General features: G+C 50.4%; 1 protein-coding gene across 3 annotated transcripts in view; it reads left to right on the plus strand.

The window, feature by feature from the left end:
* Positions 1 to 26,744, plus strand: part of NRXN2 (neurexin 2) — a 309,122-nt gene that overhangs the window by 126,161 nt on the left and 156,217 nt on the right. For 2 of the 3 annotated variants that reach the window (XM_054990724.1, XM_054990715.1), the window contains exons 4-11: positions 9,704 to 9,865; positions 11,715 to 12,153; positions 12,983 to 13,366; positions 14,212 to 14,415; positions 17,846 to 17,872; positions 22,360 to 22,479; positions 23,106 to 23,490; positions 26,483 to 26,673. In XM_054990724.1, coding sequence (XP_054846699.1) covers positions 9,704 to 9,865; positions 11,715 to 12,153; positions 12,983 to 13,366; positions 14,212 to 14,415; positions 17,846 to 17,872; positions 22,360 to 22,479; positions 23,106 to 23,490; positions 26,483 to 26,673 — 1,912 coding nt within the window. The remainder of the gene's footprint in view (positions 1 to 9,703; positions 9,866 to 11,714; positions 12,154 to 12,982; positions 13,367 to 14,211; positions 14,416 to 17,845; positions 17,873 to 22,359; positions 22,480 to 23,105; positions 23,491 to 26,482; positions 26,674 to 26,744) is intronic. The other variant, XM_054990706.1, reaches the window with a different exon arrangement.

A 26,744-nucleotide genomic window follows, 5' to 3' on the forward strand; every position in this document is an offset into this window, starting at 1 on the left:
TCCCACCCGCACTGTTTTGCCCACCTCAGACAACCCCTGGGAGTGCTAATTGCCCTTTTGGGGGGTTGTGTGTGTAGTCTATCAGTTCATTTGCACACACTCCAGGGCCATTTTGAGTCAGGAAAATGTCTCGGGGTGCAGGCTGAAACCTCTTCTCCTCTCCCTGTGTCACAGTCCCCGTCTGATTTGAAGCCCCAAGCACTAGAGAAACAAGTTTCCCCGCCTCTGACCTGTGACTGAGTCGAAGTTAGACCAGGGTTCATTTGGCCCTCAGTGAACTTGTGACCAAGGTGAGATTCAAACCAGGTGCTACTTGATATGTGGTTTGCATCAGATAACCTGGTTTGGCTATTGGGAGCATGCCTCTGGCATGTGCTCTTCCTCCCTCCCTGAATCCCTTGGGCTCAGATTCCCCCCTCACTCCCTGGTTCACAGAAACCATGTTTACCACGGAGTCTGGCCTGGGCAAAATGTAGTTATTGGAAACCATAGTTTACCTTCAAACCCAAATTAGAAACCAAGGTTTCTCATTCTGGTTTGGAGGCAAACTATGGCTTGCAGAAAGTACAACTGGCCTAATTCAGTTATCTCACCAGGCTATGGTTACCCTGAACCAGGGAAGTAAGAGAGGGAACTAAAGTGTGTGAGGGGGAGAAGGAAGAGCTCCTCCACACTAGTTGGGCCATAATGTTTGACCTGGGCCTTTGCCGCTATGCTCCCTAGGGTTGCCAGGTCCCTCTACACTCCCAACGGGAAGGGGGACCTGTTACTTACCTTGTGCCTCTGGCGTTTTCCTCCTTGTGCAGGTGCACTCCCAGTACATGCGTGATGATGTCACTTCCCGGAGTGATGTCATTGTGTCAGCCATGGGTGAGCTCCTGTGCTTTGCACAGGGCTAATTCTGGCCTGTTTGGGGCCAAAATTTACCCCAGTGAAGCGCAGGAACACACCTGCAGCCAGCACAGCAACATCACTTCAGGAAGTGATGTTGTTGCAGTTCGTGGGAGCGCATGCACCGCACATTTTCCCAGGGGGAGATCCCACCTCCTGCCAATCTCTGGAGGATCAGCAGGCAAGGAGGCAAATCCCCAGCAGGCACCTGGGAACCCTACTGTTACTCGAGTTCTCAGCACAACATAAACGTCTGCATTGGCACTAGCTGGGCAGTCAGGAGTGCCACACGGCATGTCTGCGCCATGTGATCAGTTCCCTTTTCCTGCCCACAGTCACAGAATGAGCTGACGCAATTATGGCTGAAGAGGCACAATGTGTACCCCGTGGAAGTTGCATTCAAATGGAACCCTTTTTTTTTCTTTAAAAAAAAAAAAGTCCCATTTCCTAAAGATCTCCATGAATGACAAATGTAAGATAGGTTATCTTATAACCTCCCCAAAGACATTTGCTTTTGAACAGTTTCCTCATGTAAAAACTGTCAAACTGGTTAGATAGAATGTTTCCTGAGAACATAAAAAGATAAGAACTGAACTGCTGGTCCTACCTGGTCAGGCATACCGATTCCAGCGGTGACCAGCCAGATGCTTCTAAGGAAGCTCACAAATAGGGGCAAGGGGTGATCCCGCCCCCAAGTATCTGATAACTGGGGATGGTCACTTCCAGCACTGACGTGTCTGTAAACCCCTACATCACATTTAAGCTTGGTTCTTTAGAGAGCCTGCAGTGTCATGTTTTAATTGGAGAGTAAACAGTCATTGCAAAGTGACCCAGGTTAATTTAAAAGGTAGTAATGGCCATTGGGGTCCTGTGCAAAACAGGACACTCAGGTGACCCCCCCCCCTTGTCTGGCCTTTCTGCCCCGCAGGTCCCCTTTCGCATCCATTTATACCTCCTCCAAAGCCATTAACACCTCATTAACGCCACCCTAGGCCACCTCCTTGTATCATTCAGAGGCCCTTCAGTGAGCAACCCATAAATGCCTGCTAGGAAGATCTGTTATTTTAAGTAGTTAAAAGTGTTAACTTTGTCTATCCCGCCCCCCCCCACACACCCATTAAACCCTTTGGTAGCCTGCTGACTGAGCTCTCTCTACCAGATTTCCAGTTTGGGTTTCTTCCATAGTTATGAATAGGCTTCCACACGCATCCTTTCCCTTCTGTGGACAGCTTGCAGGCTGATCCTTTTTGCAGGATCCTTTTGCAAATGAATCTGCAAAGCATTCTCTGAGGGTTACCTTAGAACACAAATGAACAACAAAGAGATGCCTCAAAAGTTGTCAGTTTTGTTGCTCCAATAACCGTCATACTTCAGAGTCCACTTCATCAGATGGGTGATGCGGTGTAGGAAGTTGGCAGGCATGCATACAGACTGGGTCACAGCTTCATGCAGTAGGACCCCAAGCAAAGGAAATGCAGTAGCAGTGGATCTACCACCAATATCTGCACAGAAAGCTGCTTTTTACCAGGTTGTCCCTGTTTTTAAAAAGATGCTAGCTGCATACAGCACCACATGGGTAAGTTCTTCTGGGCTGAATCCACACTTAACAGCACAGTGCTAAGCAGGTGGAGTGAGAGTGTCTTTCTGGCGTGTTTTATGACGTCATCGCACCATGATGCTGCTCTCGTGGTGTGATGACGTCATAAAACGCACCAGAAAGACGCTCTCACTCTGCCTGTTTAGCGCTGTGCCGGTAAGTGTGGATTCAGCCCTGGTCTACTTGGGACGAGATTAAAATTGGGTCTTAAAATCATGTTTTTCAAAGTGTTCTTTGGAGGGGAGGCTGTGTTCCAGATGGAGGTGGTGCACATACTGGCTGTGGGCTCCCCAAGAACGCAGACAGAGAGAGGCTTCTCCTGGGACCGCCTGCCTGATGCCTTTCAGCTGAAGGTAACAGGGACTCAATCTGGGATCTTCCGTGTGAGATGCAAAGAGCCACAGCCCCTCCCCTTAAGAAAAACCTGCACACCCACCCAGTGCGAAAGATTCAGCATGCCCAGAAAGCACTTTGAACCTTTGCCATTCTAACAGAGGCAATGGCTGCAGTTATGAAAATGCAGCTTGAATCTCCTTCCTTGTTCTGTGCAATAGTCCCTTCTTTGAATAAATGCTCCTTTGATATGCTGTAATTGGCTTGAAGTGTCGGATAGTTTAAGAGCCGGGGAATTAAAATGAGCCGGACGCATTCAGTACCAAGATGACATTCTTGTGCTGATTATTCTCGTGTACTCGGAAGGGCTCCGGGGTTCAGGGCAGGGAGTGTTCCATTTTCCCAGAAAGACCAGGCTGGAGATGAAACAGTTCACTTGCGTGAGAGCATCGGAAGAGCCCGGCTGGATTCGACTGGTGGTCCATTTAGTCCAGCATCCTGTCTCATACAATGGCCAATTGGTTATTCCAGAGGGCCATCAAACAGGGTATAGAGGCCAGCACCTCCCCCTGATAATCTCTCCTAGCACTGGTATTCAGAAGTTTTCTGCCTTCGAACGTGAAGGTTACCTTTAGTCACCATGGCCAGCCATTGATGGACTTCTCCTCCTTGAATCTGTCTAGCCTCCTTTTGTAAAGCCATCCATTCTTGTGGACATCATTCCACTATTTAATTACTTTTGGTGTAAACAAGTACTTTTGTTTGTCCTGAATCTCCTGCCCATCGGCTTCATTGGGTGCTCCTGAATGCTAGCATTATGAGCAAGGGAGAGAAAGTTCTCTCCATCCTCTTTCTCCACCCCAAGCACGTTGGATCAGGATGCAAGTGAAGCGCGCTCATGCCATTAAGGAGAAGACGCAGGGCTTCCCTGGACACAGAAGAGTCCTGAGGCAGTCTAGTTTTCTGTGTGCAGGGAAATCCTTAACAGGGAACCTCAGCCGGCCCCCTCCGTCCCTCACCTGTGTTTTGAAGTGGTGGAGTCCTGGGAGCATTGTACCATGTGACTCTTCTGAACATATAGAATTGCTCTTAATCAACTTGTGCCGCTCCAGAACTATTCATGGCAGGTTGAGTCTACCCGTTGCAATATTTAAAGGTATTATTAGGGTCAACAAGCCTCCCTTCTTTCATGGGTAGTTCACATATTTTGTTTATTTGTTCCTAAGCTGTCATTACTTTCCCGTAATGCTTAAGAAATGGGTTAGTCTAGACTACACAGCAGCACAATTTCTGGAGGAATGAGTGGTTGCCTGGTGGGATTTATTCTGCACGATGGAGCTGTTGTAATCATCGACCGCGCAGGATAAACATCTGACTCCACTCCTTCCCTCCAGCTTAGTTCCATTCCAGCCAATCCCTCTGTGCTGCACGGACTCCTCGGCCAATGACTTTGTTGCCATTGAAACCTGCTGCCTGCTACAGATTCCATTTTCCTGACTTGGGGCTGCTAAGCCACAGACATGTAAGAAGAGCCTTGCTGGATCAGATCAGCAGTCCAGTCTCATCCATCATCCTGTTTTACACAGTGACCAACCAGTTTCTCTGGAGACCAGCAATCAGGGCCTAGAAGCCTCCTCCAATGATGCCCTCCACCTCCAGCATTGGTAGAGGCTTACTGCCCAGACCTGCCATTCCACTGCTAGTGGCAGGAGATTCCTTGCCACCAGCTGGGAGGAAATGGCAGGAAATGGGGGGGGGACACATTGGCAGCATCCCAGTGCTCCAACATCACTTCTAGTACACCCAGAAGTGATGTCAGAGCATCACTAGGGAACATTGGAGATGCACTGGTATTTATGCTGACCACAGAGTTTTGCTCAAATACCAGAGCGTCCCTGGCATTGCTCAGCAATGCACTGATGTCACTTCCAGGTGCATGGGGAGTAACATTAGCATATCACTGGCCATGAGATCACCAACAAGGATCGCCCCAGCAACCAGCTATGTCCCCACCCCATACCCTGCTGGCTGCCAGGTGAGACCTTGCAACCCTGTTACTGCATCTTGATGTGGAGGTTCTCTTTAGTCACCATGGCCATTGATAGACATAAACGATCTTTGTGTTATGCAGCAGTCATGTGGTATAGCCATGATCGGTTGGGTTTTTGGGTGGAGTGACAACTCCTGCAAATACTCTTATATGTATCAACTTCACTATTTCCTCTGTCAACCCTGTTGGGGTTGACCATCTAAGTAATCTGCCCCAATTTTCCTTTGCAGTCTTCAGCAAAGTTACACCCTTATATGCCCACTGAAGTCAGTGGACTTAGAAGGGGTGCGGTGGGCTAACTCTGATTCGGATTGTATTATTAATGTAGCAGTTGTGAATGATGAACATTATAGCTGAATCAGCACTAAAATTCTGCTAGAAAAGAAAAAGTGGCAGTATCTTATCCTTGTAGCCCATCGGGAGGAATTAAATGGAAAGAATTAGAATCCTTCATGAGTGTTTTAAATCGGATGGTACTTAATGAAGTTTCTTTCTTCCCCTCTCAAAAGCAGTGGAAAATAGAAGGCGGCCTTTCCATTGTAGGAGAAGAGAGAGCATATTGGAGGCTTCCTGATGTCTTTATTTGCAAATGTATGGGTTAAACAGGAATTGTGGAAGTGCAGAAGCAAGACCAGAGGTAGACAGTGGCGAGCCCTATAGCAATGCAAGTTCTGTTCCCCAGTCACCTCTTTGCCAGCTGTTTTAAAAAAGGAAGCGCGTCTTCACTCAAAGCATGATCGGCTTGTGGAATTTACTGTTATGGGACACGGTGATGACCACTAAGTCAGTGGACTTGATAAAGGGATTAAACAGACGGAGGGAGGGCAGGCCTGTCATTGGCAATGAGCCACCATAACAGAATAGAACTTCCATGTTCAGAGGCAGTAACCCTCTGGGGAGCTACAGCTGTCCTCCGTGCTCTGTTTGTCAGCCTTCTAGAGGCATCTGGTCGGCCACTTGGTGAAACAGGATGCTAGAGTAGAAGGACATCGCTCTGATTCCACAGAGCGACTTTTATATTCTTCTGGCTCTCCAAAGATGCTGCTTTCAGCCCTTATTGGATGCAGTGAGCCAGGTGGATCTCTGGTCTGATCTAGCAAAGTGAGGCAGAGCTCATCTTCTTGGAATAACCAGCCTGCCCGTTTCCCTGTATGGAATTGCTTTCAGGCTTCCTTCTGGGGCTTCATTAAGGCTTAGAGGGCCCTGAGGGCAAATGCTTTGGGGAGGGGGTGGAATCGCTTGGGAATCCTCCCAGTAATGTTCTCAGCCCTCTGAAAACCAAGCAGAGAATAACAAAGCGCAGGAAAGTGGCCGGACGCAGAACAATCTGAAACCAAAACCTCAGAGGCTGCAACCCACGAAACCATTAACGTCGCAGCACATTTCCGTGGAATTTCAGGAAAGCTCTTTCCTCCTAAATGGCTTGTGGTTTGCAGCCAAACGAAGAGAGCCCGTTAGGTTGCTATAAATAAAAAGGCACAGATTGCCGCATAACAAACAACAGGGTAAATTGTTTCACTGCCATTGAATGCTTTTCAGGTGACCTGTGGGAGAAGGAAGGGCCTTGCAAGTCAGCCCAGCCGGGATTTAGGCACTTCAGATTGGCTGGTGTTACTTAATTTATTACATTTATATGCTGCTCTTCCTGCAAAGAGCTCCATATGGTTTTCTTCTGATTCCCAGGCAGCTGGCCTCGTGTTCGTGCAGATTACAGCAAAACCTGCTTAGCTTCTGCACCAGCAGGAACGGGTCAGCAGGGGAACTTCCCTCTGAACCAGTGTCCTGGAAAGCCACTGGCTGGCAGGATCCAGCCATACCAAGCCCCAGTGATGCTGGCAATATCTCAAGGGGCCACTTGGATAGGCCCATGACAATGAGTGTAAGCTGGCTTTTCACCTTCTCCTGTGTCACAAGTGGCTACATCCGAGTCGAACGGTCCCTGCTTCTCAACTCGTAGCCAGACAACGGCACTGTGGGTGGGGGGGAAGGGGGAACAAGCATGCCTACCTCCATCATTATCACCCCTGGCCGGGGTCACTTGGCTTGCTTGCTGTTGGTGGTTTTAATAGCCCAACCTACCGTGGTGCGTTTGGAGTGTATTATTCCCCTTCAGACCATTCTCTGAGCTCTCCTCTAGGTAGCATGTTTGCACCAACCTCCAAAACGATGCCATCGGGGTATGCAGCGAAACAACAACAACCCCAAACCCCCTCAATCCTCTTGCAATCCACTTAGGAGCTTGCCAAGCTCAGCCCCCCCTCGCATTGTTTGCACTCTCGTACCTAGCCAGCCTGTGAGCATGTTGAGATAAGCAGTTCGATCTTTTTGGAGATTTTGGCCTGTGTTATAAATTAAGCCTGAACAAACTGAGCCATATGCTGGGGGGGGCCTTGGATTCCCCTTCTGAATTCTGCCAGTTAACCCCAGCTTGTCACTCTTTGCAAGTCTGGTGCTCTTCCGCAGACTCTCTTAAAGGAGATCACACACACACACCCCAGTAATAGTATAATAGGAGAAGGAACTGTCATGGATAACATGTGGAATCCTTTCCCAAAATAAAAGATAGGCATCCTCCTCCAGGTATCTTTTTGAGCAAGGGTGCCAGAAGCACCCTTCCCAGGTTAAGATTCCCTCTAGGCCCTTTCACACCATCACGATTTGACTCAACCATTGTGTGAAAACAAATCCCATTACTTATCTAAGACCATAGGCCCCAGGGTGACAAAGCGCGTGGTGATTTTTGTCCCCCTGGTCCCCACCCCTCTTGATAGGCCTGCTTTCCAGATCCACGGGGCCACTTGCCTTCTATTCAAAGAAGACCTTCGTTTTGTGCTCAGAGGTTACGTAGGCCATAAAAGGGGTGCAAATGGCTACATTTTGCAAAAACCTGTTTGACCAGTATGGGATCTCTTCAGAACCTGAGTTTTGGAGGATCTAAGCCAGGGTGAAATGATTCCTTTGTTGCAGGCAGCGAACTTTCAAGACACAGAGTTGTTTTGTTCAGGCAGTAACAAATGTTTTTGGGCTGGGGTAGCTATCCCATATTTTGCAGGTTCTAAGGCAAAAGGAGGAAGTTGAAGCAGATACTATAATGGAGTAGAAGACCAGGTTGGTATGTTTTCAAGATACATCAAGATAAATGTATATAGATACAAGCAGGGCTTTTTTTCTGGGAAAAGAGGTGGTGGAACTCCGTGGGTTGCCAGCACAGGACCACACAATGACGTCACTTTGGGTCATCTGGAACAAGGGGGGAGTTTTTTAAAGTTTAAATTGCCCGCTGCGAAAATGGTCACATGGCTGGTGGCCCCGCCCCCTGATCTTCAGACAGAGGGGAGTTTAGACTGCCCTCATCTAAACTCCCCTCTGTCTGGAGATCAGGGGGCGGGGCCACCAGCCACGTGACCATTTTCAAGAGGTGCCGGAACTCCGTTCCACCGCGTTCCAGCTGGAAAAAAGCCCTGGATACAAGTAAGGTAATCCATCGGTCTACAACACTTTTCAGACCTCACAGATCCCTCAGAAGGGGTACGACTATGTAACTTTAGGGAGCCCAAGGAGCGTCACTGTTCCAATGAGTAGGAAAAACCAGGAACAAGTTACTTTTTTGTAACGAAGCCAGTGTTTTGTAAAGCAACAGGTTAACACGGGGGTCTGAGGCTATTCAACTCTAGTTTGGTGGATGCCACAGATGCAGTCACTGCCACCAACCCCAAGCACAATTTTCTAGGAAAGGAGGAATTGGGTATGAAGGCTCAGAGCTGAAGAACAAGACATGTACACGATATATAAATGCAAGACTGGAAATTATTATTCTGGCAGCAGGCTTTTAAATTGGTCCAAACCCCATCATGACTCCTAACACAAGAACTCTGGGAAGTTTAGTTCACTGAAGGAGCTTGTGACATTAAAGTTTACACCAGCCTCTCAAAATGTTTGGGAGAATCTCATCGCCCTCGTGAGCATGGCTGTAGACTCCCCGGGCTCTTTGTCAGAGATTTTTTTGCTTCTCCATCAGTGCCAGGCTGGCAGTCACCTCCAGAAGGCAAATCGGGCTTGAAAGCAGATGCCAAACATGTTTTGGAGTGGCTCTTAGGTATTCAAGAATTACAATTAGAGTTATTCACGACCTCACTCCCAGAGATGTTGTGGTTGGCTTTGCCTCCTGTGGCAGCCATTTTGTGATCGTGCCTGTGGTGTATTCCAAAGGTGCCTACAGGCTCAAAAAAGTGAGGGATCCCCCCTGATCTAGGGGAACAATCCATGACAAATTATTTTCAGCAGACAATCAAATCTCTAAGTCTTTGAGGGAAGCCACATCACTAAAACTACCTCTAAAACTGGTTTAAGTTGTGATTTTCCTTTTTATATACACACACACACACACCCACACACACCCACACACACAATCTGAATCTCTTTTTTATCTCTCTCAGTAAAGAGCTAAAAACCCACTAAAGAGTGCTTGCATCTTGGGGGCAGATTACTGAGGCCTACTGAAATAGGAGCATGCGTGGGCGTGCTAAGCCAGACTAAAAAGAGTCGGCATTTAAGCCAACAGGGGCAAAGCAATGAACCAAAGACTGCTCCCGCCCCCAGTGGACCATCAAACCTTGTGCAGAGTCTCTTTCTCCCCATCCCTCCATACTTCCCCTCTTCCTTCCTCCTGCAAAAATCTGGCATTTCTCCAAAAAGACAACCAGACATAAAAATGGGTCAGCAGCCCTCCCTAAACATCTCCTCTTTACCCTGCCAGTTCCCCAGTTGGTTAACACTTTGTTGTCTCCTTGTCCCCCCCACCTTCCCCCACCCCCTGCGCTCATGACGGACAGGTGACCATCTCCGTAGACGGGATCCTTACCACGACGGGCTACACCCAAGAGGACTATACCATGCTGGGTTCTGACGACTTCTTCTACATTGGAGGGAGCCCCAACACAGCTGACCTGCCAGGCTCCCCTGTCAGCAACAACTTCATGGGATGCCTTAAAGATGTGAGCAACCAGGGGGGATGTGGGTTGAACAGGGGTCAGCTTCATACCACGTTTACCATGCTGTGGCAGAGAAGGAATTGCAGGCGGCGTGAGAGAACCACAAGCAAATCTCCTGATGTATTTTTTAATGTTAAAAACCACCTGTGAGGGCCATGATTTGGTTCAGGGCTGGGGGTGGAGAGCGAGCTAAGGAAGGGTTTTAAGCTTTTCCTTCAGGCCATTGCCTCATAGAAACTTTCCATAGCCCAAGTATGGAAAAATATAGGCACTCCTATTGTATCTCTCTTCTCTCTCTGACAGGGCTAAGGAGAGGAGAAGTTCTATCAGAAAAATGGCATGGAAGGAAAGCCACCCAATACTCCTGCGCCATGACCTTGATCTAAATCGCTCCCCTCCTCCATTTTATTAAAATTGAAAAATATGTTTGAAGATTCGGTCACATATTTGCCTTGTAACACGTACATCTGAATAAAATGGAGGAGAAGAGAATGATGCAAAGCCATTTTGGGTCCCCCATGGGGAGAAAGACGGGGTATAAATGAAGGAAATAAATAAATAAAGTTGGCCTCTGGTGAAGGAACATGGAGTTCATTTTTTTTTATATAAGTAACCTTGACGCATGAGAGAAAGTCTTGGGGTTTGCCAGAGAGAATGTGGTGAGATCCCTAAAGTGGAGGATGGGGGGAATTGCCAAGAGCCCGGGAGGCCATCCTTTTTGCCTTTGGAAGAGGTGCAAAACTGAATGGATGGGTAGCAGATGCAAATGGGCCCAAAGCAAAATAGCAGATGATCCTTGCAAATTCTGGATATATATTCTTAGTTGGGGCGGGGGGAGGGAGCATTTATTTCCTGTATTAGAAACAGAAGTACTCAAAGGAGCTTAGAAGGAATGCTAAATGTGCGGCAGATTTTTCCAGTCTGTGCCGCATCTTTCTCGTCTGGGTCCCGGGACTCCATCTTGATTTGATAACTGAGTCATCAGGGTGAAGTTTCCTGCATTCATGACAGAAGACCGATTATCAGGAAGCCACATGGAAGCCCCAGCTTGTATTCTGGGGCTCCTTGAAGAAAACCTGTTTAAAATGGCCTTTCTTCTATAAGTGGGTCGCAAGGGAAACATTCCCTTCATCTAGCATTCAGTTTTGAGTCATTAACACCTTCTGCCCCATCAGTCTTGCTCAGCAAATTCTCCTAATGCCTTTTTGTGGGTTGGATCCCATAATCCGTTTGCATTCCCTCCATCCCTCCGATGGTCCTTTCTGATCTCGCGAAAGGTTATTTCCAGGGTCATGGGACCCACGTGGTCTAACTGCCGTGCAGATCCAGCGGCTGCAGTGAGGAGAGGGAAGGGGACAAAATGGCGGCTTCTGTATCTTCTGCCAGCACAGCTCTGCTGACGGAAGAGAAAGGAGATGGCAGTTTCTGCTTCTCATTGCAGCCTCTCTGCCCGCATGGCTGTTAGACCAAACCATTTCTACGACCCCAGAAATAATCCCAGGATTAGAAAGAACTGCTGCGGGGAGGGAATGTGAGAAAGATCTGTGATCTATAGACTGCCGGCGTCAACTCTATGAGAGATTCTGCACACGTTGGATAATGCCCTTCCAATCCTCTTTATAGATTATTTGGAACGGATTTTTTTTGTGTGCAGAACAAAAAATCCACCTCAAATGATTGATAAAGTGCACTGAAAGTGCATTATGCAACGTGTGCGCTATCAGCCTGGATTTGCTCTTTATTCACTGGGGTGGGTGGCATCCTAGATGAAGAGCTTCCTCACATCAGGTTATGACAAGGGGCTGCCGTGACCTGTGCTATCACTGCTCTTGCCTTTTCCATTGTTTTGCAGGTTGTCTACAAGAACAATGACTTCAAGTTGGAGTTGTCACGGCTGGCCAAAGAAGGTGACCCCAAGATGAAGATCAACGGGGACCTGGTCTTCCGATGCGAGAGCGTCGCGGCCCTTGACCCTGTGACCTTTGAGTCACCAGAGGCCTACATCTCACTACCCAAATGGAACACCAAAAAGACCGGCTCCATCTCCTTTGACTTCCGCACCACGGAGCCCAACGGGCTGCTGCTGTTCAGCCACGGCCGACTGCAGCCGCCCAAGGAGGCCCGATCCGAGCGCTTGCACAAGGCAGATTACTTTGCCATGGAGCTGCTCGATGGCTATCTCTACCTGCTGCTGGACATGGGCTCAGGTGGCATCAAGATGCGAGCCAGCAGCAAGAAGGTCAACGATGGTGAATGGTGCCACGTGGACTTCCAGCGCGATGGGCGCAAGGGTGAGCAAGCCACATCACAGTCCGGTGCAACACGTGCCTTTGGCCATTGTTTACATTTCTCGTTAGGCACCGTAAGACATGCCTTGAAGCGACTTCTGTCAAGATCAATAAAAACATAAAATATGTTATAAAACTATTAAAACCAATAATATCAATGAAACCGGTTGATAAAGCAGCAGAATAAAATCAATGGAACAGAAAAATAAAACAGTGGCATAAAAGATGAGGTAAATAACATTGACAAGGCAGTTAAAAAGGCATAATAAAACAATATCAGCAAGGGCCAGTTAACATGAGAGAAATAATAGTTAACAAAAAGCCTAGGCAAATAAAGATTTTTCACTGGGTGGCTAAAACCTAACAGGCTAAGCCGCAAGTGAATGGGGAGAGAGGGAGCGCTTGGTGTAGCTGTTAGAGTGGGAGTCCAGAACCTGGGAGACCCAGGTTGGAAGCCCTGCTCTGCCATAGACGCTCTCGGGGTTGATCTTGGGCCAGTCCCTTTTTCTCAGCCTAACCTACCTCACAGGGTTGTTGTGAGGATAAAATGGAGGAGGGGAGAATGACGTAAGCTTCTTTGGGTCTATAAATACAGATTGCTGTGCGGATAACATTCCACAAATGAAGCGTTGCTACAGAAAAAGCCCTTTGATTGTTACCCACTTTATGCCCAGAAAGCGGGCACATGCTAAGCAAGTTTTTGTACGCTGGTGGGCAGCATAAAAAGTCCACTTAGCAGCTTAGTCCCAAAGGATGAAGCAGGGGCCATTGGTTCATAGGATGGACGCAAGCTAAGCCCTCCGTGGCATTTTCCTGCTCTGGTTCCTTCCAGGCTCCATCTCGGTGAACAGCCGCAGCACTCCCTTCCTGGCCAGTGGGGAAAGCGAAATCTTGGACCTGGACAGCGAGATGTACTTGGGGGGCCTCCCTGAGAACCGCCTGGACCTCATCCTGCCCCCGGAGGTGTGGACAGCCTTCCTCAACTACGGCTACGTGGGCTGCGTGCGTGACCTCTTCATCGACGGCAAGAGCCGTGACGTGCGCCGCTTGGCTGAAGTGCAGAGCGTGGCCGGCGTCTCCAGCTTCTGCTCCCGGGAGACCCTCAAACAATGCAGCAGCTCCCCTTGTCGCAACGGGGGACTCTGCCGCGAGGGCTGGAACCGCTTCGCCTGCGACTGCGTGGGCACCGGCTACCTGGGCCGGCTGTGCGAGAGAGGTGAGGGGAGCTCCGGCTGGGAGGGAGGGCCAGACCAGAGCAGGCTTGAGGCAAAACCCAGGTTGTAATCTTGGACATGCCAGCCAGCCTTTGGCCGTTATAGGCTCAGTTTCCTCTTCAATCTAAAGAGAAAACCCAGAAGGATCATTCCGCTTTATCACAAACGGCAAAAGAAATGCGCATCGTGAGTATCAATGAATAGAAACAGAGAGCGGAAAGGGACCCCCAAGGGGCATCTAAGGGTCATCTAGTCCAGCCCCCTGCACAATGCCAAATGGTACCTCAATTCCCATACATTTTTGAGCTGATGGGCTCTTCAGCAACATAACTCAAACAATATGACCTCCTCCACTCAGCCCTTTTAATTTTCAGCTAAGTCCAGCATCCCAGGCTCTTTCCTCATTTTCTTCCAAAACGCTGTGCGTGCACTCCCCCGTTCCTCCTTCTCAGCCTCCCCTCCCCTGGCTTGTCGGGCTTCTCCCTGTCTGATGAGGTAAGTACTGTGCAGCAGAAGACCCATATGTGGCTTTGTAAAGAGCCACTGGTTGCTGACACTTTAGCCCCTCTTAAAGCCCGGAACCCTAGGTAACCACCTAGTTCTCCTATATGGTAAAGCTGGCCCTGGGCCCCCTTCCTAAAGCAGAAACTTGAAAAAGAGGTGCACGCAGATTGTACACATAAATGTGCACTATTCTTCTCCCTGCCAGGCCAGTTAGCTACATGCTAAGCGGGTAGAGTTGCTATCTGGGCTTAGCTAGAGGAGTGGATTCAATTCCCCAGGAATAGTCCCTAGGAAAATAAACCTTCCCTTTCTTGGCTTCTCTCTCCTATCTGGTGTTGGTCAGAGGCCACCGTGCTGAGCTACGATGGGAGCATGTACATGAAGATCATGCTGCCGACGGTCATGCACACGGAGGCCGAAGATGTATCCCTCCGCTTCATGTCACAGCGCGCCTATGGCTTTATGATGGCCACCACCTCCAAGGAATCAGCTGACACTCTCCGCCTGGAACTCGATGGGGGCCAGATGAAGCTCACCGTCAACCTAGGTAACCTGCCAGCCAAAGCACCGCTGGGACTGGCCCTGCCTCCGCTCCTGTGCTGTCTGCTAAAACGGCACTTGGTGCAGGTCGGCCCTTCTTGGCTGTGTTCGAGGGTGACCAAACTTGGCACACGCTCCCAGTGAGCACATTTTGTGTCATGTGGTTATGATTGGGGAATCTGCAAGGACAACACGATGGTTTGGGATCCTTCAGAGTATTTCCACAGATGGAACTATTTCCATGACTTTGGGTGGGGGGTTTTTGCCTCGTTCCCTTCTGCTGCAGCCTGAAATGCTGCTTCTCACGTGTTGCTCCTGGGAGGCATTTTGGGCTGCAACAGGAGCGGTGAGGCAAGAAAGATGCATGCCACAGGTAGGAACTGCTCCATCTGTGAAAACGCTCCAGTGGATCCATGCCTATGGCTGGAATACAAAATGCTCATGCCTTTCAGAGGAAAGATCTGTCAGCCAGAGACTAGATCCCTCTAGCATTCTGCTGATGGATCCAATGGATTTTACTTTCCAAAATATTAGCATTTTTCACAACTGTCTCTTTCATGCAGAACAAACCATGGCATTGCGATCAGTCCTGGGTAATGATCTCTGGTGCTCCCAGAGTTCATTGGGTCTTTGGAAAGAACCATGCCCAGACTTTGGGAAAAACAGGCTCCTTTATCCTGGGGCTAGAGAAGGTTTGGCCCCTGGGTAAAAACTGAGAGCTGCCCTCTTTGCCAAGGCTGGCCAGCAGTGGGGCATGGAAAAGCGTGGGCATTTTTCTCCCAGCACTTTTCTGGGCCCCCACTGGATGGCCAGGCATTAAAAGGGCTTACTATTTTCTTTCTAAAAACCCCAATGTGACTCTTTTCTTACCCCACCTTGGTTTTTGACCCTTCATTGGCGCATAAATGGCCAGCCCAGAGCAAACAGCCCCTGTGACCAAATGCCCTGACCCATGGCTGCCTGCTCCGTCCCTGGCACGACTCTCTTCCTCTTCCCCACTGCCGCTCCCTGGGGTTCTTCTCCCTGTCTCCCTCTGCCATTGGGGTTTCCCTTTGTCCCACGTTGGCCCCCTTGGGATGGGATTTCGGTCCTGCGGCTGTTTGCATCCACTGTTCTGTTGCGGTTGACGATGCGCACCAAGCCCAGCTGTGTGGCCTGTGGAAGGGAGGACCTGGCCTGCCACCCTCTCCTGGGAGGGGAGCAACTCCGGGCCAGTTTCCTGTGCCGGCAGAGACTGAGGAAGAGCAGGAAAGGCGCCCCCTCCAAACTCAAAGCGAAGCTTCCAGGGTCCTAATACCACCCTGCTGCTCCCCCTGCTGGCCTTCCGTCCAGAGCCATGACCACTGCGCAAGGCCGATTTCTGGACACCCTTTTCCTATGGAGTGTTGTCACCCTGTGTGGGAGTGCCCCTCAGTCTCTGGAGGTTCCAAAGGAGCAGTCTGACTCCCAGGAAATTGCTGGTGCTGCAGAGACAAGACCATTTCTTGGGATGTCTCTATACTGGGATGCTCATTTGGGTGTTGAAAAAAGCCAGCTGCCCCCTTGTTTCTGAGCATGGCACTGCCATTTGGGGGGTAAGCCCTTTCCTTGCCCTTTCCTTGTTTGGGGTGGGGGCAGAAAAGGGCTGCCCTGTCCCCCTTCTCCTGCACAGCTGGTCTTCGCAAGGTGGCCACTTGTTCGCACTGTTTGCCTCCCCAGGCAAAGAAGATAAGGGTTGGAGAGGGAAGGAGGGATGGTCCAGACCGTTGTCCCCCTCCCTACGGGAAGGGTGTGTCTATGCACAAATGAGCAGTTTCCAGGCTGGCCTGGATGATAAAAGGGATCAACCAAGTTACGGCTGTCCCATTTTTGACAGGTTCTCTTCAAGGCTGTGTACATGCTGCAGTGACGGTCCGAAATTTGGTGAACATCAATGTTGGCATGGACCGGTCCAGACACAGATAAGCCCTGAAGCTACCCATGCAGCCCTTCTGCTGGCCTCACGCTGTCTACCTTTTTGCCAGGCTCCATTCTTGCTCACCATCACAAGGGCCAGAAAACTAGTTTCCTAAAAGAAAGCAAGTTAGTTAATTGAAGGGCAGATTCACATGTTGATAAAGCCCTTGTGGCTGTCAGGCATCTTTCTGTCAGATACGGTCCCATGTTCGGGACTTAATCCCCAGGCTTCATCTGGATGAGGGTTGTGGCCCACGGAGAGAAGGAATATAAGCCATCCACCCTCCCACCCTGCAGCATTATCTGAAATACACCTCCCTTGCAGGAGCTGGTACTTGCCCTGTTGGGAAAACTTTCACGTAGCCATCAGTACACGTTAAGCTTCCCCAAGGGGGCCAAGAACTGCTTCCGGGACCATTTCATGTCAGGAAAGTAGTATGGTGAGAGAAGGCTTAAGCCCCGTCTCCCTGCCTCTCATGGTCTTAATCGGGGCTTTTTTTTCTGGGGAAAGAGGTGGTGGAACTCAGTAGGTTGCCCTTGGAGAAAATGGTCACATGGCTGGTGGCCCCGCCCCCTGATCTTGCGGTGCGGAGGGCAACCTAAACCCCCCTCCGTCTGGAGATCAGGGGGCGGGGCCACCAGCCATGTGACCATTTTCAAGAGGTTCCGGAACTCCGTTCCACCGCATTCCAGCTGAAAAAAAGCCCTGGTCTTGCTCCAGATCGAGCTCACACACCTGCACAGTAAGTTCCTGGTGAGGAACTTCTGGGTATGCATCCGATACAAGGTCCTGGCAGCTGTCCTTCTGCTCGGACATGTGAACCAGCCCAGAGAGTCTCAGAGCTGAATTCTGTGCTTCGCTCCTCAGTGATGGAAGCAGGAACGATCGACCTCTCAGACTCTGGAAACGGGCTGCAGAGCCTAAATTCTAGTCCTCATTGAAAGGTAATCGGAGCTGCCTACTAACGGGAAGCCAATTCTGTAATCTCCCTGGTGTGACTCAGCCCCAGCCCTCCAGAATCTTTCCTAAACCAGAAGTACTGCGAGTGGGGAAGGCTGTCAGATCCGGGGTTCGTCTTCCGTAAGCATCCTGACTCCAGGTCATTACGTTTGGATTATGCATTTGCATTTAATGACTCCTCACTTGGAGAAAGACGCTCACCTTGCCCCTGGTCAAACGGGCTGTTTTGTGCATAGACAGATGGACGCCTGCGGCTCCGTCACAGAGGATATTGGTGCTGGTGGGGTGAGGAGGCGACTCCGACTGCTCCACAGAGGACAGGGATGTGAAAGGATGTGCAAAGTCCTTTCCCACTCTTGCTCCTCCAGGCCCAGAACGCGCCCCCACCCCCAGTGCAAGGGCAAGTGTCCACCTTGTTGCGCATCTGTCCCCGGATCGTGGGCTGCCTCTTTTTGGGTGTTTGGTGGCAGAAGTTACCTTGAAGGATATAAAACTCTCGTTCTCTTCTCTCTCCCTTCCCCGCCCTCGCCCCCCGTCTCAGACTGTGTCAGGATAGGCTGTAACCCCAGTAAGTTGATATTTTTTTCTTTCTTTCTCATTTCGTTTCCTCCTTTCTTCTACTTGTTCTTTGAATCCTGTGGCTTTCGTTTTGCATTTCTCAAGAGGAAGGGGCATGTATGTGTGTGTCCATGTCCGAAGGAGAATTATACTGGCAGCTGGGAGGGAAAGGGTTAAAGGTACAGCATGGGGAGGGGTGTGTGGAGGAGGGCTAGTGGGCCAGTAGTCACAAGGGCTCTGTCCCCAGCTCCTGGAACAGAACGGGGCCATAATGCTGCTTCCTTCACTCCTTTAAAGTAGCCACCTAGGATTCATGTTCCTCTTCTTACACGGTGGTTTCACGCAGATGAGGGTGTAGGTATGATGCGCTCCCTCCCCCACCTTCATGTCTTAAAAATGTAGCATCAACCTCAGCCCCTGAAATCAGCTGGAAGTCAGGACTCCCGGGCTCTCTTTACAGCACCCTTGAGGTGAGTCGTGCCATTTTTCACCCTGTACCTCAGTTTCCTCTTTTGCAAGGGCTTGCGGGAGGTTAGGAGGACAATACAATCCCCGGAGTGTTGAGACGGAATTCCTTGGGGAAGAAAAAGATTCATGCCCTATATGATAGGAGGAGGAGTTGTCTGGGAGAAGTGATCTAGTATTTGTGGGACAGGGAAGGCTTTTGGAGAAACACAGCCTAGGAGCAGCTGGAGGAGAAGACACCCCACCCAGGTGCGGAACGTCCCCAAGAAACATCGGCTACAGCTACAGATCTGAAGCCCCGACCTGCAGCTCAGAGAAACATGAGTCCCTTCTTGTCAGAGGTGGGGCTCGTTTGGACTCAGCCTGGCTCTTGGTGGGAAGGTCGCAGAGGGGGAGAAATGGGTGATGGTGGAGGGGCCTAGGGAGAGCAAAGGGACAGCTCCCTGGCAATCAAACACCACATGCAGCTGAGTTAGCAGGGCATCCACACACTACACATGCAAACCAGTTCCAGGCCACTTTAACCACCTTGGTTCACACCTGAGAGATTGTGTTTTATAGCTTCAAACACACACACACACACACTCCTGATTTGAGGGCGGTGTTTTTCAGAAGGGGTGTTAGGGTGAAGGAATGCCCAACCCCTTTCAAGGGCTTTGGGAATGATCCCTAAAGGAAGGCCCCAGATCACTCCTGGGAACACCTCTCAGGGCCTCCATGCCAGCTCTCCGTGGCCTTTCCTGCCCCGATAAAGCCTGTCTGGGCTGGAACTCCCAGTTTGTTCCAAGGATAAAACGTCCCATCTGTTTGCAAAGCAAAATGCAGAGAAACGATTGAAAAGTGATACCAAATCAATAGCATCCAAGGCTGAAGCTGTAAATAGAGAATGTGCAGATGCCTGCCTTCCCACATTGGAAGGAGGTTCCAGGGGCAGCCATCACGGAGTCATTTTCCTTGGCGTGCTTTTGAAACGTTTGTCCATTTACATATATGCAAGTTGGACAAGGTGGAGCAGGCATCAGCTCAATGCCCTCTACCCAAAAAACCATCAAATGGCTCTTACTGCCCCCCTCTCCAAGAATGCCTCTTGCCGATCATGGCCAGAAACTCTCCTTAGACTCCAGGTAGATTCCTTGGCCCTCTTTGGCAGCTCTCACTCCCCCAGGAAGGCATTACTATCCAACCCCGCCTGGGCAGGTAGGTATCAAGTGCTGCAGATGCCCTGTTCTTTCTTTACTTGGTACAACAGAACAGCGTCGTTGCAATACTATTTTCACAACTGGGGCGGGATGTAGTTGTAATGTCACTTGTTATCTCAAGACTTCTCAAACATAAAACCAGACTTTTATGGCATTCCTTCTACAAGCACAATTTCCCATTGAGTCTCCCACGGAGTAAACACTTTCTTAGGCTCTATTCCCTGCCACCCCTTTTCACGGAGGCACAAGGACGTTCCAGCTTCTTGTTACTTTCCCCCCACCCACATTTTGGGATTTTGCCCTGTTTCTTCTCCAACAAGCACCAAGACGGCAGCTCTGCAGACCCACTGAAAAACTTCCCCGTGCCCCATTAGTTGGTTGTTATCAAGGGTGCCCTAGCTGGGGCATCCCTGACCATCCATCCCAGTCCTGGGCAGACCCTCCCTCCTTGCCTGTGAGCAGACAGTTACGTGTGGGGTTGCCTGGATGCCAGCGCCACGCTCTGGCAATCTGCCAGGGGAACCCGGACCATGGGAAACTGGAGAAGCACCTTTTGCAGACCCAGGTGAGTTCCTGAGCCAGCAGGTCCTTGGAACGAAACCCCAAAACTCCAGAGACTGCACAAAGGAGAGCCCGTCTGGAATGGGGGAGAGGAAACTGAGGCGTATGGAAGGGGTGGGGCTCCCAGGGCTGTGTAATAAGCAGGCAGCGAAGGATTCGAAGGCCAGATGCCGATGCTATAGGTTTTTTTTAACATGCATAAATCACCTGCCTACTGTCAAGACAACATGCCGGACAGTATTACAACCATATTGGTTATGCAAGCAGAATTCCAAGACAGAATTTTAAACATACGGAAACGCTGAGAAGAGGACTCGGGCGTCCTGGACTTCAGTCCATCCCTGCTCCCGGGGTGGGGGCTTTGTTTTTAAAAAGAGATTCTGAAACTCCACCACCTTTTCACATGGAAAGTCACTCAGTCTAAAAATACATGTGGGCCAATAGCGAAGGCATTCTGTGCATGCTTAGAGGCGCTCTTGAGCTTCTGTGCCTTGAGCTGTTGTGTTGAAAACAGACAGCACAAGCCAGCTCCTGATGCCTGGCTCCGGTTAAGGCCCACCCTCTTTCCTAAGCCCCCTGGCTTGGCTAGCCTTGGCTCTGTTTCCTTCTGGGAGCTGGGGAGAGAACCTTGGGGGGTCCTTGCCTTTGGGATCTGGCTGCATCTTGGCTCGAGGGTTTGGGTAATTTATAAACAATGGTCTAATGACTGGCGGGGATGGGGAGGGGTTAGACCATCTCCATATTAGCAAATTGGCAGGGGGGGCACTGCAGTAGAAGCCAGATATGATCACCTGCTGCCTTGGGATAGGAACCCACCTGGTTTTTAGAAGCGCACCTGGTTTTTAGAAGCGCAGCTAGGTACAGTGTCCGAAAAAGAATTGTCTGTGGGAGAGAGTAAATTAATATAGTGGCATGGCAATGCTGTGACTGGCATAGAAAGGCTTGTTTTATTAGAGATGCCCTCCCAAGATCAGGGGGCGGAGGGACTTCTTTCTTTACAATCTGCAGAGGATGGTTTCTGTCACCTGATGGCAGCACTTGCTTTTTGGGTTTCTGTCATATCGAGTTTTGTCCACCGGATGGCAGCAGGGGCATTTGGAAGAGGCTGCAGCAAGGCAACCTTGAAATCCCTACCTGGCAGAAGCCTCTCCCGGCAGTTCTCGCTTTGGCCAGCAGGGGGCAAGCGAGGCCTTTGCAAAAGTTGAAGGCGTCGTTTTTTTGTAGTTTTCTCGGGTTTTGCTAATAAAGGGTTGCTGGACAGCGCTTATAAATGTTATACCAAAAGCCACATTGCCAGTACAGAGAGCAGGGTGGGGTGAGTGGGATGTGAGCTTTTATGCATCTCCCATCTTCCAAGACACACCCATGTTCATTCAGAACTGCTCCCTGTGAACTTTTCAAGGCAATATCCTCTCTCTTGTTAATTCCCCACCTGAGCTTGGCATTTTAGACAGTCCAGGTTATTTTCCTTAAAGGTTCTATTTTTATTTTTAATGCTGCCTTCGCACGCACACCTATGCACAATCTGGGCAGACTGGGGGCATTTAACTTACCAGAAAAGTTCCCCCGTGGCCAGGAACAAGCAGAGCCCATCAGCCGCCCCAACACTGCAGGAGTCGCTTGGCTGAGGCCACAGGGATCGCTGTTGGCTCACGAGTTGGATTCTCCCATGCCGCTCTGGAGAGAAGGGGTGAGCTGAGGCCCATACCTGTGGTGCTGCTGAGTTCATCTGAGCGGAGCGGCTCCTGTGGGATTCACTCATGCCACTGCTGCTCCCTTCTGCTTGTTCCTGGGCAGTTTGAACTTTCCAGTTGGCCCCTGCACTGAACATTCGCACACCTTTGGAAGCAAAGGTTACCCAAATACATCCTTTGCATTCACACCACGGTGCCCTGGCTCCTTCTGCAAATTCAGACCTCGGCAAAATATTCAGGGGTTGGGGTCGCCCACCCACCTCCTGGTTTTGACGTGGACCTGACCAAGCTTCATTCTCATGTTGCCTAGGAATGAATGGAGACGGGCCTGGGAGAGAGAGGAGTGCTTTTGCGATCTTGCTTGTATCGCTGGAGCCAGGTTGCTGAGTGTAGGGATGTAGCTGTGCAAAATGGAGGTGTTTATTTGGAGGGGGAACTTGTGAAACAGAGTCTTTGCTATCGGGGCAGCATCTTTGCTGGTTGTTCTTCTCCGGGGGTGGGGGGGAGGAATCAGGTCTTCCCACCCGTTGCAGCAGCCCCATTCTCCTGATACCGTCACCCTGCACACCCTGTTGCAGGTAAAGGACCTGAGACCCTTTTCGCTGGCCAGAAGCTCAACGATAACGAATGGCACACGGTCCGTGTGGTCCGACGGGGGAAGAACTTGCAGCTCTCGGTGGACAACGTTACTGTGGAAGGTAAGTGCATTGGGCCTGCTGCCTGAGCTTGGAAGCGGGGAGAGAGAAAAGGAGATGCTTCACAGGAATAATTTCTTTTGAGGAGTCTAATGCCCCTGGACTACTGAGCAGGCTTTTCCTCCTAGTTCACCCGCTGACGCTCACAACACCCAGATGTTTGCATGCTCCCTATCAGGCTAGTACGTCCTAATAGGTCTTTTGTCTTCCACTGGGTGGCAGTCTGCCCTCTCAATGCAGTTATTTCCCACTAGGTGGCAGTCTTCCCACAAAATTCTTCACCTCCCCTGCTGGGCCACTGTGGGAGGGAGAGAGTTTGGCAACCTAATTAGATTCTGGTCTGTGTAAAATATAGCTCAGAGGTGAGGCAGGCGGGGAGGCTGCTTGCAATAACAAGTCCTGAATTAGAGACGTGGAGATTTAGGAAGGATGGTGGGCACAGGGGCTTTGGGAGGAGGAACGTTGAGGAATGCCCAGCTGCAGGACTACAGAATGCTGGATTCGAAGGGATTATTTTTCTCCCACCCGTGAACCGTGGCTGAGATATTCTTACATCAGCCCCCCGCTTCCCCAGGTACCCCGCTTGGCTATATTTTAACAGTGCGCGCCCCCACTGTGCTTGTCCCAAGCAGGGCAGATGGCAGGCGCCCACACCCGCTTGGAGTTCCACAACATCGAGACGGGCATCATGACCGAGCGGCGCTTCATCTCGGTGGTGCCCTCCAACTTCATCGGCCACTTGAGCAGCCTGGTCTTCAACGGGCTGCCCTACATGGACTTGTGCAAGAACGGAGACATCAGCTACTGCGAGCTCAACGCCCGCTTCGGCCTCCGCAGCATCATCGCCGACCCAGTCACCTTCAAAAGCAAAGCCAGCTACCTGGCCCTGGCCACGCTCCAAGCCTACGCTTCCATGCACCTCTTCTTCCAGTTCAAGACCACGGCCACCGACGGGCTCATCCTTTTCAACAGCGGCAACGGCAATGACTTCATTGTGGTGGAGCTTGTCAAAGGGTGAGGCATCTGCAGGCCTTTCGGTGTCCTGAGCTGGGCAGTCGTGCCCACGTCCTGCTCTAGCCCAACCTCTAGCCCCACCTCCCTGTGCAGATGACCCTGCCCACCTCTCTGGAATTCCATGCCCACTTCCCAGCTGTGGTCCTGTTTGCTGGCATGAACAACGCTCCCGGAAGACCTGCCCTGCAACCTAATGGGCCCACCCTGATGCTTCGTGGTCTCATTTCCCACCCTTTCAGCCATCTCGCCCACCTTCTGACTTCCTCACTTGATCCTCCCCTCTTAAACTGCCCCAAGTCTTGTGAAGTTCTAGTAATACTCCGTTCCCAGGCCAGCCGCTAAGCAAAGGATTAATTTCTTCATTATTTCATCTCGCTACCATCTTCTTTTTCACTGTCATGCCTGCCGATCCAAGAACTCTGAAGCCGTAGTTGAGTAAAGAGGTCTTGGAGATCTTTTAACACAGAATTTTCAGCTGAGATTTTCTTTGAGGCACGGCCATGGCTGTTCAACTGGTTTGAAAACATTTCAGAGAATATAAACTTTTAAAGCAAGATTCGAGTCCAGTGGTACCTTAAAGACCAACAAGATTTCCAGAGGTCGAAGCTCTCAAAAGTATATACTGATGAAAAGAGCTTTGATTCTCAGAATCTTACACTCCGGAAATCTTGTTGGTGTTTAAGGTGCTGCTGGACTTGAATCTTGTTCTTCTACTGCAGACCAACACGGCTACCCACCTGAAGCTGTCTTCACAAATTTCTAGTGTCTGATGTGTTGATCTTGGCAAGGGGCCAGAATCCCACTTAGTCAGACGCAAAAATTAGAACGTGGGTAGGTCCCTCTTCATTCCTTGTCAAAAAGATGATGGATTTCCATTTCATGCAGCCACGTCCACAAAAACAGGTGGATAGATAAAATAAGGGAAGCCTCAAATGCCTTGACAAGGAAACCCACCCCAAGGTGTGGAGCAGGCCAAGAACACCTGTGGCGCTTGCAAGCTGTAGCATCCTGCAGTTGTGGATGGCAGATTTTCTGCCTGCCTGGGACTGCAGTTGAGCATGTGTGTGTATCCATCTCTAACATGCAGCTGAACATGTGGCAGTTATGGACGTGCAGAGTTGGGAGCTGTGTCTGCTAATGCTTGGGCCTAAAGGTCAGAGATTATTCCACCCTGTATCGTCGAAGGCTTTCACGGCCGGAGAACGATGGCTGTTGTGGGTTTTCCGGGCTGTATTGCCATGGTCTTGGCATTGTAGTTCCTGACGTTTTGCCAGCAGCTGTGGCGGGCATCTTCAGAGGTGTAGCACCAAAAGACAGAGATCTCTCAGTGTCACCGGAAAACCCACAACAGCCATTATTCCACCCTCTTTGGGACGGGCTGCACAGCTTATAGCCCGCCAGAATGAATCTCGACTTCTCCCCTGCCCTCCTGCATTTTTGCAGTGCTTGGCACACAACAGACTTGGGAAATGGGGCACGGCTTGGTGGGGGTAACAGAGGCCTAATGCAGAACAGAGTGGTACCCCTGGCCATTTTTCTCAGCACACAAAGATGTTTTCCAGCCAAGGGACTGGAGTAAAGCCTGTGTGGTATTGGTAGTGCTGCTTTGGGGCACAGCTTGCTCCCAGCCAAGTACAGTTCTCACCCCCCACCCCATACTCTCTTGCCTTTTATTGGCCAGTGCACCATGAGGATTTCAGGCACAACAGTTGCCTGCTTCGATGTAGATTATATGGAATAGACATGCACATGTCTTACATCTGCAGTTTTCCCTGAAATGCCCCCACCCCAGCCACAATTCTCTGTACATATTGCTTCATTTTCATGTTTAATAGCATCAGATATCCTTCACCAAATCCCCCCCCTCATCTCTCATTTTTAACCCCAGGTCAAGAGAGGTACTTAGCAACTAGTGGCAAAAAGTCCACGTTTCCCATCTCTGCAGTCCACTGCCCACTAGAGATAATTTTTTAATTCATGAGTTATTTATTGACTTCATTTATGCCCCGCCCCAGTAGGGATTCATCCTTCTTCTTCTCCTCCATTTTATCCTCACAACAACCCTGTGAGGTAGGTTAGGCTGAGAGTGTATGACTGGCCCAGGGTCACCCAGTGAGCCTCCATGGCAGACAGGGGATTCGAACCTGGGTCTTCCAGATCTTAGTCCAACCACTACACAACATATCGGCTCTCAGTTGTTGTTATTTATAATCTTGATACATGTTTCTAAACAGTCCTGGCAGGTCAGTAACTATTTCTATGTAACAAAGTAGGGAGGGAGGGGGAACGAAGACATAAGGAAAGAGCAACTTGCCCAAAGTCACCCAATGAGCCAATATCAGAAGAGGGACTTCAGCCCCCCTCCCCTGGCCAATGCTCACCACCGCTGCTGCACCCTCCTGCCCACATGCCCCACCCTCCTGGCTCCCTCCCTGCCTCTCCTCCAGCCGTGGCCTCCAGTTACCCTTTTCTGAGCATCGAGGTGGCCTTAGCCACAGTGAATCTGCCCCAGGCCCTACTCTGTGTGGGGGGACATGCTGGGAGCCCTGCACCCTGTAGCCAGCTGTCCCGTAGCCCCCACCACTGCTGTGCCACTGCTGATCCCCGCACAGCCTGATACTCAGTGCGGTGGGGGCTCCCCCATGCTTTTGACAGATGTAGGTGCTCCCAGTGCTGGCTGATCTCGCTGTTCGCATCCCCTCCACCTTTGCCTTACCTACCCATGACACTTCTTACATCAGGAAGAGTCTCCTCCCTTCTCTAAGGCTCAAACTAGAAGTCTGGCCGATCACCATGTTGGGTAATTCCCCTTTCCCCATCAGATTACTTTCCCTCAATTTATACGGCTTGGCTGGCTTGCATGAGTCACCTGCTTTTCCCTGCTTGTGCTTGGCCAGGTGTGGCTGGCTTGGGCAGGTATGGCTTGGCCTTTGGCGTCTGCGAAAGAGGCAGGTCGGGCAGCCTGTTGATTCTTCTGCTGACCCATCTGCAGGTACATCCACTACGTCTTCGACCTGGGCAACGGGCCCTCACTGATGAAGGGCAACTCGGAGAAGCCAGTCAATGACAACCAGTGGCACAACGTCATTGTCTCTCGGGACACCAACAACGTGCACACGCTCAAGATTGACTCCCGCACCGTCACACAGCACTCCAACGGCGCCCGCAACCTGGACCTCAAGGGTGAGCTGCGACCTTCCTTATTTTCACATCCCTTCCCAGGGGCACCTTGGGGCACAGCTCCCTATCCTGGC

Source organism: Eublepharis macularius, chromosome 1, assembly GCF_028583425.1.
Source record: "Eublepharis macularius isolate TG4126 chromosome 1, MPM_Emac_v1.0, whole genome shotgun sequence".
NCBI lineage: Eukaryota > Metazoa > Chordata > Lepidosauria > Squamata > Eublepharidae > Eublepharis > Eublepharis macularius.